Source organism: Ylistrum balloti, unplaced genomic scaffold (assembly GCF_031769215.1).
Source record: "Ylistrum balloti isolate Yb309-2 unplaced genomic scaffold, AGI_CSIRO_Ybal_v1 Utg370018, whole genome shotgun sequence".
Lineage (NCBI taxonomy): Eukaryota > Metazoa > Mollusca > Bivalvia > Pectinida > Pectinidae > Ylistrum > Ylistrum balloti.
This window is the reverse complement of record NW_026782087.1, coordinates 294,676-308,246: the sequence shown is the minus strand read 5'-3', so window position 1 is coordinate 308,246 and position 13,571 is coordinate 294,676. Positions and strand designations below refer to the sequence as shown.

Sequence of the window (13,571 nt, the reverse complement as noted above, 5' to 3'; positions counted from 1 at the left end):
AGGGTCCCGAAAGTGTTTGAATCCAGGCATGATCTTCGATACTTCAGGGGTTAAGATTACTTTCGCTCTCTGCATCCCTGGAACTTTTCATGGCAAAATTGAAGGTTCCATGTGCGACACAATGTGGAAATGACGAGAAGACTAGTTTGATGCTTCGATGTACATCAAACAAATCTTAAAGTCACCTAACGGTATATTGTAATGGTTTTGAAGTTGGGTGTCGCTTCTTTGTAATCTTCAAAAGGAGCGTATCAGCCTGTGATTGGTCAGTTGTGGTTAGTTAGATTGTGGATGTGGATATTGTGATTTTATGAAAGCCTTTCATAAGGTGCGACATTTACAACTCGTACATAAACTTGCGAAATATGGCATTGGTGGACAATTTTCGGCTTTTGATAGGAAGGAAACAGAGGGTCGTAATAAACGGCGAAAAGTCAAAGTGGAACCTAGTAATGAGCGGTATACCACAAGGATCTGTGTTGGGACAACTTTTATTTGTATTGTACATCAATGATATGGCGGATGTTACGAGTAAGGAACTTACCTCTTCGCAGATGACACAAAAGCTTTCAGAGCAATCAATAGCTAACAAGATTGTAAGAATCTGCAAAAAGATCATTACAACAATGGTCGGAAACCTAGCAACTATTTTTTTTCATCCCGATAAATGTAAAATGATGCGCATCGGAGGAAAACATGGTCAAATTCAAATACAAGCTGAAAAAAGATCCACAGCCATTACTATTTGTGGACTCGGCAAAGGATATCGGTGTTCATAAACATGTGATAAGGTTAATAAAGTGAATTCAGTCATGGGAGTAATGCGAAGAACAATGGAATATATGGACCCAAATATTTTTAAATTGTTGGACACAACTTTAGTTAGACCTCATTTAGATTATGCTGTCCAAGTCTGGAGCTCGAAAATGTCCAACGCCGGGCAACCATGCTGGTACTAGGCCTTTCATCATCTTACACGGAGCGTCTACAAAAACTACAGTTACCAACGTTAGCATATAGAAGATCACGTGATGTTATGATAGAGGTATTTTAGTATAAATTGTATAAAATGCTGACCTTCAAAGGATTGTTAATCCTGTACATATTTTCTGTACCTTGTCAGAATAAATTTATGTATCTAAAATAATTTCCGTGAAATATGACTCAGAAGTCGCAGACTTGTTTTCTGTCAACGTAGGGTCGTACACTTGCGGACATAACTACAAAAATATATAAAGAATTTTCAAAATTTAATTTAAGGAAATATTCGTTCACATAGAGAACCGTAGATGTTTGGAACAGAATTCCATTTAATGTTGTAAATGCAACGACAGTTAAACAATTTGAATATAATCTAGATGAACATTGGAAAAACCAGCCACAGAAGTATTGTTTTAAAGAAAAAAAAAAAAAAAGCTGTGAACATTATTTTAGTATAAATTGTATAAAGAGCTGACTATCAAAGGATTGTTAATCCTGTACATATTTTCTGTACCTTTTCAGAATAAATCTATGTATCTATATATTACTTTGTATAAATAACCAGGCAGTCTATTCACGATGTATGATAATTTTCATGGAAGTTAAGCTTAAACAGATGCTTGATCCCTAGCACTGTCTGGGAAGACAGGAACTAAGGGTACACATGAAAATGATGAATTGAATGTGTAGGTCCTACAAATTCTAATCGAATGAGTTTCAAATTACTTTTTACGATCAGAAAATGTTAGCGTGATACCTTAGACAAAATTTGACTTTTAGTTGTTCCCCTTGATTAGAGCCTAAAAAATTCACGACGTTTGAACACTTAGAGGTTTTGTGCTGTATGTGTAACAATCGCATTATTAGGGTTAGCAATGCACGAGATAACTCGTACTTGATGATGGAAAACATAGGCACTGATTACTATCCATTCATTGAAAATCTCAAGGCTATGAAGACGTGGATGAAATTTGATTGAACAGATAATAAGGAACGAACTTTCTTGATACTTCAACACATGCGTTTTAACGACGAACTGCTGATAAAACATGGAGACCATCTTTCATGAACAGGTTAAAACTGAGACATTGTAACACAGCGCATTCCTTTATAACTGTTTTGATAAACAACGCAATAATTTTTTTTTTGCTTGTAAATATGTTTTAGGTCTGAATTTCACGTCGACCGTTTGTGTCAACAGTTTACTGTTCGGGGTATACGTATTAGCGAATAAGATGCAGGTCCGTAGGTCAAGTAATCCTGTCGTCTGCAACCGTGCAATAACTTACAGAAGTTCATACCAGTAATTATAATTGTGAATATGTCATCGGTATTTACAAGCGGCTTCAGGAAATATCACTTTCTCAGGTTTATGAATCATAATATTTACCAGGAAACAGGTCGATAACTTTCATTGTATGCGATTCATCCAACTTTTTCACATAGCAAACATGATAATTTCGGTCATTGGATAGAATGAAAAGTTAATGATCAACGAGAGAAAGTAAAAAGATGAATGAAACACAATAGAAAACAAAAGCAGTATCAGTTTAACTTAATTGAAAATTTACTATTGTTTCAAATTTAATCAAATTGATATGTAAATTCCTTTTATTACAATGAAGGCGTACAATACCATTTCATTTGATAGACCAGTTTCGAGGGTAATACAGGTAATGTGTCCCTAGTGTAATCATTCAACTAAAATTGGGATATCCCTTGCTATCATATATTGGCATAATCAGAGACGTATATAACACATCTCTGGCATAATCACTTACAAGTGGTAAAGTCTGTGATCTCCTCTTCCTGAGAAATACAACCATTCTGAGAAAGGTGGTTGCAAATTCAAATATTTTATTGACTAAGCTACCACCACTCCTTACAGTTATCAAAGCATTGAGTAAAATGATAAAATTTTAATGGTAAACATATAAAAAAGGTAACATTTTGTTCTTCATTATTTGCCATGTTTTATATTGGATGTGACATGAACATTACCTGGAACACAGTGAGACTGAAGTTGTTTTGTCTAAGCTTTCCAAATAATTAAATCATGAATGATCACATAAATTTGGTTACCATAAATGGTAACATAAATTTGGATACCCTGACATGTTTTAATGATTTCCTGTCATGTTTTATTATGTGCCATCACTAAATTCTGAAATATTAGTTGCCATAGAAAAAATTATAAAATATTGCATTAATACATGCGTCTGGGATTTTCATGTCATAAATGATAGTTAACTTCTTACAAACTGATATGATTATTAAGTAAGCACATACAGGTTATTGATTTGTTTTATTAGTGCTGTCCACTTATTAAAATAAATTCACAAGAGTTGATTTAGGAAGGGAAGTAACTCTGGCAGCAAGTATTCAGTCATTTTTAGGTCATATGACTGAATGGTCTGATGACCTATTGTGATTGCCTTTTGTCCGGCGGCATCGTTCGTCGTAAATATTTTCAACTTCTTCTCAAGTTCTACATGTCTCATTGAGCTGAAACTATCTGAAATGATCGTGACATGATCCTGACCAAAGTTTGTTAATTTCGGGTTTTGAAATTCCAACATGGCCGCCATCTGGAAAACACATTTTCAACTTCTTCTCAAGTTCAAAATTTGAAATCTTATATTTTATGTCAGATGACCGTTAAGGCCCATGGGCCTCTGGTCGAAAATGTTGCAGCCATCCAACCAATGATTTGTTAATGGTAGAATCTTGGACCATGGATGGTTTTCTTTGATAAATTGTGTGTTAATGCAGTATGATTTACTTTTTTGACATCACCTTGTAACTTTACCATTACAGCAAGAGGGTTCGCTATGTGCCCAGCACTGCCTGAATGCCTTACTACAAGGCCAGTACTTCAGTCCAGTAGATCTGGCTGACCTAGCTAAGCAACTTGATGAGAGTGAACGAGAACAAATGGCCATCGCTGGAGAACAATCAGAAGAATACAAAAAATTCCTCAAGGTAAATATTGGGGTAAAAAATAGCTTGAATTCTTATTGTTGCAAATAACATAAACAAATTTTAATATACTTTCTTTTTTTCTTGCAGGAGCCATCCAGCAACTTAGACGACAGTGGATTCTTCTCCATTCAGGTGATTGACCGTGCCTTGTCTGTTTGGGGACTTGGACTTATTCTATATAACTCCCCTGATCCTATTGCTATTGCTGCCAGGAGCAACCCTGTGTAAGTGCACACAAAAATACAAATAGTTTCCATCGAGATGCCATTATCAAAGACCTGTATCATCTTTAATACAATTTGTAGTTGCTTATAAAATTTAACATATATCATTCTAAATACGACTGTTGGAAGATTCTGGAAATACTTATAGTTATTTTAGTTTTCCAGATGGTGTTCTACATTTGTACTTTCAGCAAAATATAAAATCACAATGACAGTAAAACATATATGAATGCATTTTAATGTCTTAAAATAGAATTGAGTGAATATCTTTGCAATTCCAATGGTAATCATTATAGTGTAATTATCTGTTGACAGTTTCACTGACTACCACTCCATTTTATAATGACCGTAATTTAAGTGATTATTAAATATGTTCATAAAATTTGCTGAATTGAAACATCCTTTCTGACAATTATCAGTAGCTGTGTTACTCTCTGCCAAAGCAAGCTGCCAACCTCATGAACTTATAGTCATTTACAGATAAAATGTTATAATCAGCTGTAGAGATGTTTGTACAAATGTAGCTTGTGAGGAAAACACAAGGAGACAAAAAAGTTTAATGAGCTTGAAATATATACATCAAGTACATTGGATTTGTATTTGAAGAGTTGGGGAGCACTCCTTCAGGATTCATTGAAACATCTAGATATTTGGTTTATAATTATGACTTGTTGAACACAAATAATCTGCAGGGATAATACAGAATTGTGGTTCAAACTCATCTGTTAACATATTTTTCAGCAAAAATAATTTGTTTTGGTGGCTTTTGCCATGAACACAAGTTGATTATTTTGACATTAGACAGAATATCCTAAATAGTTAATCTCCTTAAAAGAAAAAGAAAGACAGAAAGAAAGTAATTGTAAAAACAAACACAATTGCAAGTAAGTTTCCTAAATAGTGTAAGATTGATATGATCTTTATCAGTTTTTTTGTTTTGTTTTTGTTTACAGAGCAGAGAAAGCCTATATTTGTAATTTTCGTGGTCATTGGTTGACCATTAGGAAGATTGGAAATCAATGGTTTAACCTGAATTCCTTGCTGACCGGTCCTGAGCTCATATCTAACACATACCTGTCGCTGTTTCTCAAGCAACTCCTAGAAGAAGGTCTGTGTACATATAATCCTAAGATGATTAATTCAACTGACATAAAGTAAAATTTTACATTTCGTTGTTATTACCCGACTCTATATCAATGTAATCATAGCATTTTCAATTGTCTCCTTATTCTAGACATGTTAAACACACATTCAGATGCACAGGTATATTAATTTATCAGTTTGAATTGCCAATTCATCTTATAGTTTTGAATTAATCAGGTAACAAATTAGTTGTTTCATGGCTTTAATATCACTCAGTATTGAAACTTACTTTCCCCACAGTGTTGGGGCCTCGGAAAACGGTTCATGGTGTTTGTTCAAATCATCTCAGGGAAACAGGGTTGATTGTTGACTGATAAGGCAGGAAACTACTATGTATTGTCGTATATCCTTTCTGTATTGCACTAAATGTTATAATCACTAGGGATGATATAAGATTTCTCTTAAATATTATCATAAAAATCTTTAAATAAGGGAATAAAAAATTGTGTGGAGAAAACATTTCATGGAAAGTCATTTCTGCATTATATTTGTCAGTGCAATAAGTATAAATATATTGGTTGCTATTTTCCCTAACAGGTTATTCTATATTCATTGTGGGAGGTAATTTGCCAGAGTGTGAAGCTGATATGTTGCTAAAAATAGCTCCAGTTGTACAACAAGTCAAGCCAAAGTTGATCAACGAGAACCTGTCTGTGTCCAGTAATCAGCCTGCGGAGGAAGAGGAAGATCAACAGCTACAGAAGGTGTTGGCAGAGAGTCGACAGGCAGATGAACACGATGACCAGGCATTACAGAAAGCTTTGCAGCTAAGCATGGAGGGTGGGTTACTGGTGGTAAATCAAAACTTACTTTCAAGTGAATCATGATTCCACTGCAATATATTTTTGTTAATTTTAATGTTTTGATTGAAATATGAAATCTGTCTGTTGTTGTGAAAATGAACAAAAAAATCGCAAGTTTATTTTAGATTATGGTACATCTGTATGGCACAACATGACTTAACTTAAAGTTATCGGAAATCGTATTTTGATCTATCTGTGTATGTATAATATCATGTAGTTGGATTTTCTGATGTACCCACTGTTACCCATTGATCTCTACTATTCTCAGGCTACACTTGGGAACCTGTCCCAGGGTCCTCTGCTGCCTCTTCAACCCAGGGTGCTGCTTCTGGATCTGATACCAAAAAATCAGCATCCCCTCCACCTGAAAGTCCGGACCCTGAAAATGTGCGGCAGAAGCGTTTGGCCTACCTCAGCAGATTAGAGTCATCGAAATCATGTGATAAAGCTGAACAAAACTCTCAAGAGTCAGAATCATCAAACAAAAAACTAATTTCTGAATCAGAGAAGACCACAGCAAAGGAATTGTGTAACTCTGAACATGAAGAGTCCACTACAGATCAGGAGAATGATACAGGTAAGGAACCATTTTATCCCATAGCTATGTATGTTTCACCACTGATGTGGCATGTGATAAACTTTGTAGCAGTGTGTTATTGTTTTTGATTACACACTGCAGTGTGTAAAGCCTCTGATCGTCGTCTCCAACCTCTAACAATTCTGATTGGTTAACCTATGAACTTTGACATCGGACTACTTACTTAACAAGTCTTTGGTTATTGCCTGTCAATAAAAAACCATCAACATGACCACCAATCATGAGCAAATTGTCAGTATTTATTCCTACAACGACAGAGAAAGCCAATTAATGTAGTGTTAACATTTACAAAGAAAGGGAAATAGTCTCCCTTTGTCAGTATCTATGGTATGAATTCGCACCGTCGATTTGCTTCCTAATCAGATTTTTAAAATGGATGCACACTGATCATTCAGATTAAGCTTAAACATTGGCCTTAAAGACAAATGAGAAACAGGGAAGCCTTTGACCAACTGTTCAGGGTGGAAATATTGTACTTAGTTGAGAAGTTGCTGTTAAGAATTCATTGTCTCAAAATCTCTTTGAGTCAAAATAATTTTGAAGTCCAGATTTGTTTCCTTCTTTGTGTTTGTAATTTTAGTTCAGTTGACGCAAATTTATTTAGTCAACATTTTATTTGATTTGTAGTGATTTTTCAGACTTCGATTGTAAAGCAAGTGAAAAGTCAATGGTTGTCTTGAAAGTAATTTTTGTCTAAACATCAGCATGTCATCTAAAGAGTTTGATCAATAGAAATTCACTTACGCATAATAGATTGCTAAATATACAGCATATCAGTCCATAATATGCACAGCAGTTGACCTGTAATGAATAATTACTAGTTTTTTAATCAAAAGTTGATAGTTGGCTTCTTAATCAGTGTCACTGCACTGTAGCTGTGACTTACCTGTATGTTTAGTTGGTTTCTTAATGAGTGTCACTGCACTGTAGCTGTGACTTACCTGTATGTTTAACAAGCTGATCATGTTTTATAATCAGCATGATAAACTAGAAATCCTTAGGGAGCAATAAAACTGAGTGTTTTTTCCAGAGATGTTGTACAGTAACATGTACAGGTTGACATAGTAAAAGATTTTCAGTGCGGCTAATGTCATATGATTATTCTAGTAAAGTCGTTTTAACATGATCTGTAACATCAAACATTGCTTCTAGCAGCGTATCAAAAGCAAATTTTTAGTTTGGTTTTACGTTCTGTAAAATACATTACCTATATAAGGGGAGTGTACACATGTGAGATGGCACAAAGTGAGTATTTGTCTAATGATTTCATTACATGTTTTATTAATTGGATAAACAAACTATAAAAAGAGACAGTAGAAATCAATATGTTTCTGTTTATTAACAGCCCTTTCAAATAACAGATTAATTTATGCTGTTTGAAGCAGAGAGTGCTGTGCTATTGTAGCATGTACTTCATTCTACAGTAAACAATGTCAGGTAACTGATATCATGAACCTTATTTGTACACTTTGTTTAAGTCAAATTCAGATAAGTCAAAATATTTTTCATGGTTTTTTGAATTTCAAGTGGAGCCCAATAAGGGAAATTTTAAAATCCTTCTCTTTCTGTAGGAATGATTGGGTTTTGCCCAAATTTGGTCTGAAGCATTCTAAGGGGAAAGGGAATTACTTCTGTAAAAAAGGTGGGTCTTGGCCCCCTGGGGAGGGAGGGGCGCAGCCCAATATGGGTAATAGAGCAAATCCTACTCCTCCTGTAGGAATGATAAGATTTTGCCCCATATTTGGTCTGAAGCATTCTTAGGGGAATGGAAATCAACTTTGTGTACACTGTGTGTCCGGACACCATGGAGCAATAGAGTTGGGGCCCAATAGAGAAAAATAACAAATTCTACAAAATCCTGCTGTTCCTGTAGGAATGATTGGATTTTAACCAAGTCATCTAGAATATATAACAGCCATTCCTTCATTAAAAACTGTATTTTGTTGTGTGGTGGTGCAACTCAAAGAATTTAGTGGCCACATCGGAAGAATTTTACTCTGTGCATTTTTGCTATTTAAAAGTTATTGGATAAATGCAAGTGATGGCTGTTCATCATGTTAATCTCACTGAAGTGAGATAAACATGATAAGCAACTGTCACTTATGGTGAACCTCTGTGACTAAACATGTTCACAGCATTTACAGGTAATCAAAATGTGAGGAAATTCTATGTGAGAACTGGGTAAGAATTCCTGAAGTAATGATTGAAGTGTATCTTTGTCAGGAGAGGTTAATTCCATCTGTACAGTATATCTTTAACTTTCTGTATGTACTTATTTGACAGGAGAAATGAGTGAAGAGGAGATGTTACAGAAAGCGATATCCATGTCTATGCAGACTGGAGATAAATGACACACGCCCTGTGTGTATCATGTGTTCAGAATTACACTTTGGTCAAATCTGGACTGGTCAACCTCAGTTGGTACTGAGAGGTCCAGCATTAGATACCTGGAACTGCCTCCTGCAAATTCATTGACATCATCTAAAAAATGCACCAACGACATCCTTTGTCCAAATGACCAACAAATGGTATTGTTGCAAGAGAAGCCTCCCAGAATCTGTGATCATCAGCATTAAGGCAGTGACATCCGGTTTTCTGTGATTTTCTAATTGACAGTAAGGCAGGGAGACCTGAATTCTTTGATGAAGCTCTGCTTTGTGCCAGGACATGATGAATACTCCCAGATGAGACATTAGTGAAAGTCATAATTAACATTTTAAGTGCTGAAGACTGACTAAATTTCATTATTATGTTTACACACTGTCTCAATTAATAATGATGAGTCTTATGGAATGTAAGGATAAATAGAGAAGAATTTCACCCAATGTACTACACATATCAGAAACTTTATGACGATTACATGACTTAGAGACATAATCATGTGTTATGAAACTTTTGAAATCAGATTTCACCGCTCAACATTTATATATATATATATCTTCTTGATAGCCTTGGAATATCTCTTGTATGTCTTAATAAAACTAAGGCACAATGTTCTACAGATGATACAAGTTTTCCATAATCCTGGAAAAATTACATACTTGCAATGAGCCTTAACTTTGTCATCAAGGATGAAGAGAATTGTACACCAAGAACGCAAATCTACAATTTTTTTTGTATTGTTCGAGAGCAAGTCTGATGGTCATGTATGTCTTAGCTTGAGCAAAAACAAACAGAATGTATCATTTTTTGCGAAAAGTTTAATAAGACACTTAAAAGTTATATATTATGTGTGGTATTACATTCTTTAGCCTTTATCTAGTATTCATATATCAACTTCTTCAGAACTAGGAAGTACAAGATGAAGATATTTGTGTGGCAACACTCGTGGAAACAGCCTAACTATAACTAGTTCATGAAAATATTAATTACCTTGAGTTATGTTCAAGATCAGAGTTCAAATGATTTGACTTATTGTGTTTACAACAAAAATCGTGTCTTTAACTCAAAGAACTGCTGCATAAAAGGCGTAAACTGAGAACATTTATCTGGCAATTTGTTTGTATTTACCACTGGAAGAGCTGGTAAGGGTTGTAAAGAGACTTGTTTTTCAAGATAGCAATATCAAATTTGTTTTTTGGTAAATGTTCAAACTATTTTTTTCTGGAGAGATAATGGCCTATAACTGTAAGATTGAAGCAACAGCTTGCTGCTATAGAATGTTACACAGTTCATTCACAGAATTGCCCTTGACCTATATTCCAGGTCATAGTTTTAAAATGTGTGTATCACTCAGAAGAAAAAATAATGATTGGAATGACATAGAGCTGTGTATTTGTCTTGTTGATGTGATTTGCTACAAAGTTTGAGAGAGGAAATACCTTTGATGTTTATTCAATATTTTATTATGATTCTCTCGGACAAGATGTATGATATATGTTTGTAGCTAAAGTTCTTTGTTTTGTTGGCATGTAAACAAATAAGTTTGTGTAAGTAAATGGCACCTTGACCCACTTTGAAGGTCATTGATGCGAGATTTGTGAATAGGAGAGTATTGCAGACCCACTAGGCCTCTTGGTTGTGGAGGTAAAAGAGTAATTTTATGATTTAAAGGATATATTTGGTGATAAAATGATTGTGTACTTGTAACTTGATAGTAAACTGTCATGTGATGAAGCATGAATTACTTACCGTCCAATAATATAACCACTGGTAAACAACATATTGTGTGAGAGATGATGACAAAGATACATACATGGTAGATACAAATGTATGTATTAGAGATATTATCATCAATCTTCAAGTTGTCTCACTTTCACTATTGAGGATATTTCATCATACACTTATTGAAATACTGGCATTTGATGGCAAATCTAATAAAACCATGATAAAATTCAAAACTGTGATTTTTGGGGAATTTTATTCAGTGTTGTTAATCATTAAACATTTCAGTGTAACTTTTATGAACTACCAAAGTCTTCTGTGTGTGCTGTATAACAGAAGAGAGATTCAGACCCTCTGGTCTCTTGTTTGTGTGGTGTGAAGAAACAAGATAACAATGCTGCTGAAACAGGTTTACACTTTATACTGGCAAACAATCAATGTGATGTCATTCAAATTTATCAGAACAATTTCCTGTTACAGTTTCCAAGTGATATGATCAAATAAACCAGGAAGACTCATTATTATTGTTATCTGAACAAGTTGCTGTTAAGACCTACTATTTGTGAACTAACTTTAGCAGGATGACTCTTAATTATAGCTATCTGAACAACTTCCTGCTAATACTTACCATTGGTTAACCAACTAAAACAGGATGGCATTATAATAAAGTGTAACTGAACATCTTCCTGTAAACATCTGCTGGTTGTTAAACAACTACATGTATGAAAGGATCATAGCAACTTCTTGTTGATGCCGGACAGTTTCCAACTTTCACGAGAATTACTTTATCACAGATAACTAAAACTTTTTATATCTTTTTTTAAAATAATGACAGTCATGTACAAAATTCAGCTCCTAAACGCCCCGTTATATTTCCTGGTAAGGTGTCTTTATCTACACCACGAGGCTGGAGGAGAACATTATAGGTTTGAGGATTGTCCGGCGTGGGAGAGGTTGTCCATAGTTTATAGCCCAATCACGTGGCTTGTTCTTCTCATTCCTTTCTCTCATCTCCTTAACAAGTTGGCGGAGACCTCTCTCGCGATCCTCAACAGACACACGCGGGGTTTTGTGTTTGTTTGTAACTTCTTGTTCGGTTTCAAAAGACCTACGTTCCTGTTTTACGCGAGTAGGTGGACGAAGTCCCTGACTGTAACCCAGCATCTCTTGGTAGTTAGGGAGTGACGAGTAGGATCGTGACGTCATCTGGTAGCCAATACTTGTGTAGGTTTTTGGCAAAAAACATGGAAAGTTTGTACACCTTGTTTTTGATATTCCGAATCTACACTCATCACATTTTAACACAGGAATTACTAACTCTTCTGATTCCGATTGAGAAATCGGCGTCTGTGGTTCATCACTTACCGGATCCTGATTTTGAATTGGTGGTAACTTCCGGTCAACTTTGATCAACGTTAGTTCTTGCTCTATGGCACGCCTCTCCTTCACCATTTGTCTCTCTCTTTTAGCAAAGCTTGTTTTCATAGAATTGAGCTGGCTGTCTAGGTTTGTTCTAGCTACTTTGTTGATTTGTTTGAATTTGTTTACAGCCGCATGCTTCCGTTTCGTAAGGTTATACTTCCGGTCCATTTCTTCCCAAATCTTGTCCTTTGAAATACGTTTTCCCTTCGAACGGAAGGACAGACTGTAACAAACAAAAATAAAGGGGGTGACATTTACATCGCTAAAATACACACATTAAATCCCATATATAACTGTCATACTTTAAATCTACAAAGGTTAGCATGGCTGTGTCAGGTTTCCCACGAAACCGGCTGGCTGTATCTGCTGTTTACGTCACTGAAGATAAATGGGTGACGTTTCAGTCTTTCACAATTTCGCGCTAAAACGAAATGGCGATACTTACGTTTTACCACTCGAAACTGAGTCTACTGAAGATCGCCGGGAGGAATTAATTACATCCATGATGAAGGGTCTATCAGTTCGTGAGAGAATATCTGTTCGTGAGAGAGCCGCGTGCACAGATGATTGTCTGTCCTCCAACTGCCAAGATAGCGTCTTATATACTGGTATATCTAATAGTTATAACCGATTATCTACCTGGCGTGACATTACATTGTACGGAAACAAAACCCCCAACAACTTCTAATTAAACCAATATCTTTGCTCTTAAAAAACGGTCGGTGAGCCTTCAACCTTCATACATTGTGTGAAATCAACTGCGTTTGACGCGCGAGAAACTAGACAAAGCCATACATTCATGCAGTATAAATATATATAAGGCTTAGTGTTGGACAATTTTCTCTAGGTGTAGATTCAATCTTATCGATATTCCTCCTATTTGTAGTGTTAGGTTGACTAAGTAATGACAATGGTGACGCTTATTACACGCCAACAATTACGCCGCTGTGCTATATAATTGCCGGTAAACATTACTTCTTAAAACCCAAATATATATCTCTATAGTGCATGTCAGTGTGGGCAGTGTAATTAAAGAACGTGGGGTGATCTTAATATGTTTACAACATATACTTAATATGTTTTAAACTATTTCTTATTAGATTTAGTCACTAAATATGTTTCAATACAATTATACCGTTATAACTATACATATTATGTAATGGATTTCCGCGGATTATTCCCAGTTACTGCCAATTCTACTGTATACGCTCTGGCCGGTGATTCATAGATATCTTCCTAAAAAATAGGACTTTACCTCATCTTTAACATGACATGTATAAAACATGGAACTGTTTTTTTTGTTTTTTTTTTTAA

The 13,571-nt window shown here is 35.3% G+C and overlaps 2 protein-coding genes across 2 annotated transcripts; one reads left to right on the top strand and one right to left on the bottom strand.

Annotated features, from left to right (window-relative positions):
- The first annotated feature begins 1,860 nt into the window (after nucleotides 1-1,860).
- Nucleotides 1,861-11,071, top strand: LOC132548595 (ataxin-3-like). The gene is made up of 7 exons (XM_060212461.1): nucleotides 1,861-2,054; nucleotides 3,799-3,963; nucleotides 4,051-4,187; nucleotides 5,141-5,295; nucleotides 5,868-6,110; nucleotides 6,402-6,710; nucleotides 9,015-11,071. The coding sequence occupies exons 1-7, from the start codon at nucleotides 2,031-2,033 to the stop codon at nucleotides 9,080-9,082; spliced, it is 1,101 nt and encodes a 366-aa protein (XP_060068444.1). The 5' UTR covers nucleotides 1,861-2,030; the 3' UTR covers nucleotides 9,083-11,071.
- Nucleotides 11,072-11,729: 658 nt separating this feature from the next.
- Nucleotides 11,730-12,786, bottom strand: LOC132548597 (uncharacterized). The gene is made up of 2 exons (XM_060212463.1): nucleotides 12,703-12,786; nucleotides 11,730-12,480 (listed from the first exon to the last, which is right to left on the bottom strand). The coding sequence occupies exons 1-2, from the start codon at nucleotides 12,759-12,761 to the stop codon at nucleotides 11,730-11,732; spliced, it is 810 nt and encodes a 269-aa protein (XP_060068446.1). The 5' UTR covers nucleotides 12,762-12,786.
- Between the last annotated feature and the right edge of the window lie 785 nt (nucleotides 12,787-13,571).

What these genes read in the sequence shown, in the direction of transcription:
- LOC132548595 (XM_060212461.1), top strand. Translation starts at nt 2,031, where the DNA reads ATGGAGACCATCTTTCATGAACAG. An exon ending in AATACAAAAAATTCCTCAAG is followed by an intron (nt 3,964 to 4,050) that starts GTAAATATTGGG and finishes TTTTTCTTGCAG; the next exon opens with GAGCCATCCAGCAACTTAGA. An exon ending in GCTGCCAGGAGCAACCCTGT is followed by an intron (nt 4,188 to 5,140) that starts GTAAGTGCACAC and finishes TTTTGTTTACAG; the next exon opens with AGCAGAGAAAGCCTATATTT.
- LOC132548597 (XM_060212463.1), bottom strand. Translation starts at nt 12,761, where the DNA reads ATGGATGTAATTAATTCCTCCCGGCGATCTTCAGTAGACTCAGTTTCG. An exon ending in TCAGTTTCGAGTGGTAAAAC is followed by an intron (nt 12,481 to 12,702) that starts GTAAGTATCGCC and finishes TGTTTGTTACAG; the next exon opens with TCTGTCCTTCCGTTCGAAGG.